Below are 1,546 nucleotides of genomic sequence, written 5' to 3' on the forward strand. Positions count from 1 at the left end.
TTTCCTCACTGGGCTCTTTTTTCCTGTTTGGAGCCCTTGGGCTTTTAGCATCTTGCTGTTCCAACTAGGGTTTATCCACTGTCTGATAGTGGCCTTAGCGAAAATTGCGATGTACAGGTTGATTCTTGATCGCGCGTTTTAACTGTATGCATTATTTTTGTCCACTACTTTATAACAATTTTCTTTTTACCTCTTAAGACGTTGTTAGACGTATCTACGGAGACAACATAGTAACTTTCACGGATGTGATTGTCCTTTTTTCAGTCATTCACTCATCATAAACTCTGCAGCCTTAATGTAATAAATGTCTGCATTGAACATCACTAGACGGTGGTGGTGGGGGGGGGGGGGGGTGATGTGGGGAGGTAATCCCCTAACACAACATACGCAGAAGCTCGATCGATATTATGAGGTAACAATGGACTCGCACTCCTCGGGGCTCACCAGGTTGCAAACAGCTGCTACCCTTCCCGACACATGCTAAGCTTTAAGAAAGCCCTTGTGCCACATTTGGATATGGACACGCGATGAGATAAAAAGGGTTTTATTCCTTTACAACTTGCTTACTGTTATACTGTCATGGAACTCATCTCGTAATTTCCATAGCCTTGTGTATTCTCACACTTATTTATCGTCGCAATTGTTTAATTGAATTTGGCCAATCCGTGAAGTAAAATAAGGTTTATTTGCATTCATAACTTAATTCTAATCTTAGTGCCACAGAGAGCATTCCAAATACCGTAGATCTATATATTCTAAAACTTATCTATCCTAATTGTTTCATTAGTAACGTGTATGATGAGAATTCATCTGTTGAAATTGTGATAAAAAATTCATTCAAACGATTGCGTGGTGAGTTGGCCATATCTCTGTAGGTGTTCAGCTATTTTGTAAGAATATGAAACTATATATGAAAATGTTTTCCATTTCATACATGTGACTAGATTAAATGAAGATCTCATCCGGACAGATCTACTTAGTTTTGAAAGAAATAAAAATAGATTAATGGTATTTCTTCCGATTGTCTAGCGAAACCTGGCATGGGTTACCGAAGCTCCGCCTGCCGTGGTTGGCGATTGGCTGGCCAATGTTGTGTTTTATATGATAGCAGACATGGCGTTGTCGACACAAGAGCTTTATCTTTAACCAATTTTCTGCTTTTGTACAGTAGTTTTTTAAGGTAAGTTTGTGCCATGGTGTGACTGAATATTCGTAGAATGCTTGTGCATGTCTTAAAAGATCAAATAACGAAGAGAAAGTAAAAGTTCTGGGTGAGAAAGGTAAGCCAAGGCCGCCCGCTGGTGAGGAGGACTTTCGCTGGCACACAGTGTGGATGGGAGGTGTAAGTTGGATGTTACAGTTGTAGTGGATCTGTGGGTGTCAGTGCAACGGTGTGGTGTGGTGTGTTGTGTTGTGGCTTGGTGAATGGTTGCGTGAGATATAACTCATCAGTACAACTTGAAATCCTCTGTTAATGACACACCGATAAACTGGCCTTTTATTAACAGAAATCTTGCAATTCCCCGATCATCGTATGGTTGATGAT

General features: G+C 40.4%; 1 protein-coding gene across 6 annotated transcripts in view; it reads left to right on the forward strand.

Annotated features, from left to right (window-relative positions):
- The first annotated feature begins 1,025 nt into the window (after positions 1 to 1,025).
- Positions 1,026 to 1,546, forward strand: part of LOC137643956 (protein bric-a-brac 1-like) — an 89,533-nt gene continuing 89,012 nt past the window's right edge. For 2 of the 6 annotated variants that reach the window (XM_068376748.1, XM_068376753.1), the window contains exon 1: positions 1,323 to 1,546. This exon is cut by the window's right edge and continues 368 nt beyond it. Coding sequence is in view for 1 of the 6 variants with exons in the window: in XM_068376747.1 (XP_068232848.1) it covers positions 1,041 to 1,180 (140 nt within the window). In the remaining 5 variants the exon portion in view is untranslated. Of the gene's footprint in view, positions 1,181 to 1,322 lie in introns of those variants that run through there. The other 4 variants (XM_068376749.1, XM_068376754.1, XM_068376747.1 and 1 more) reach the window with 3 other exon arrangements.

This window comes from Palaemon carinicauda, chromosome 7 (assembly GCF_036898095.1).
Source record: "Palaemon carinicauda isolate YSFRI2023 chromosome 7, ASM3689809v2, whole genome shotgun sequence".
NCBI classification, from domain to species: domain Eukaryota; kingdom Metazoa; phylum Arthropoda; class Malacostraca; order Decapoda; family Palaemonidae; genus Palaemon; species Palaemon carinicauda.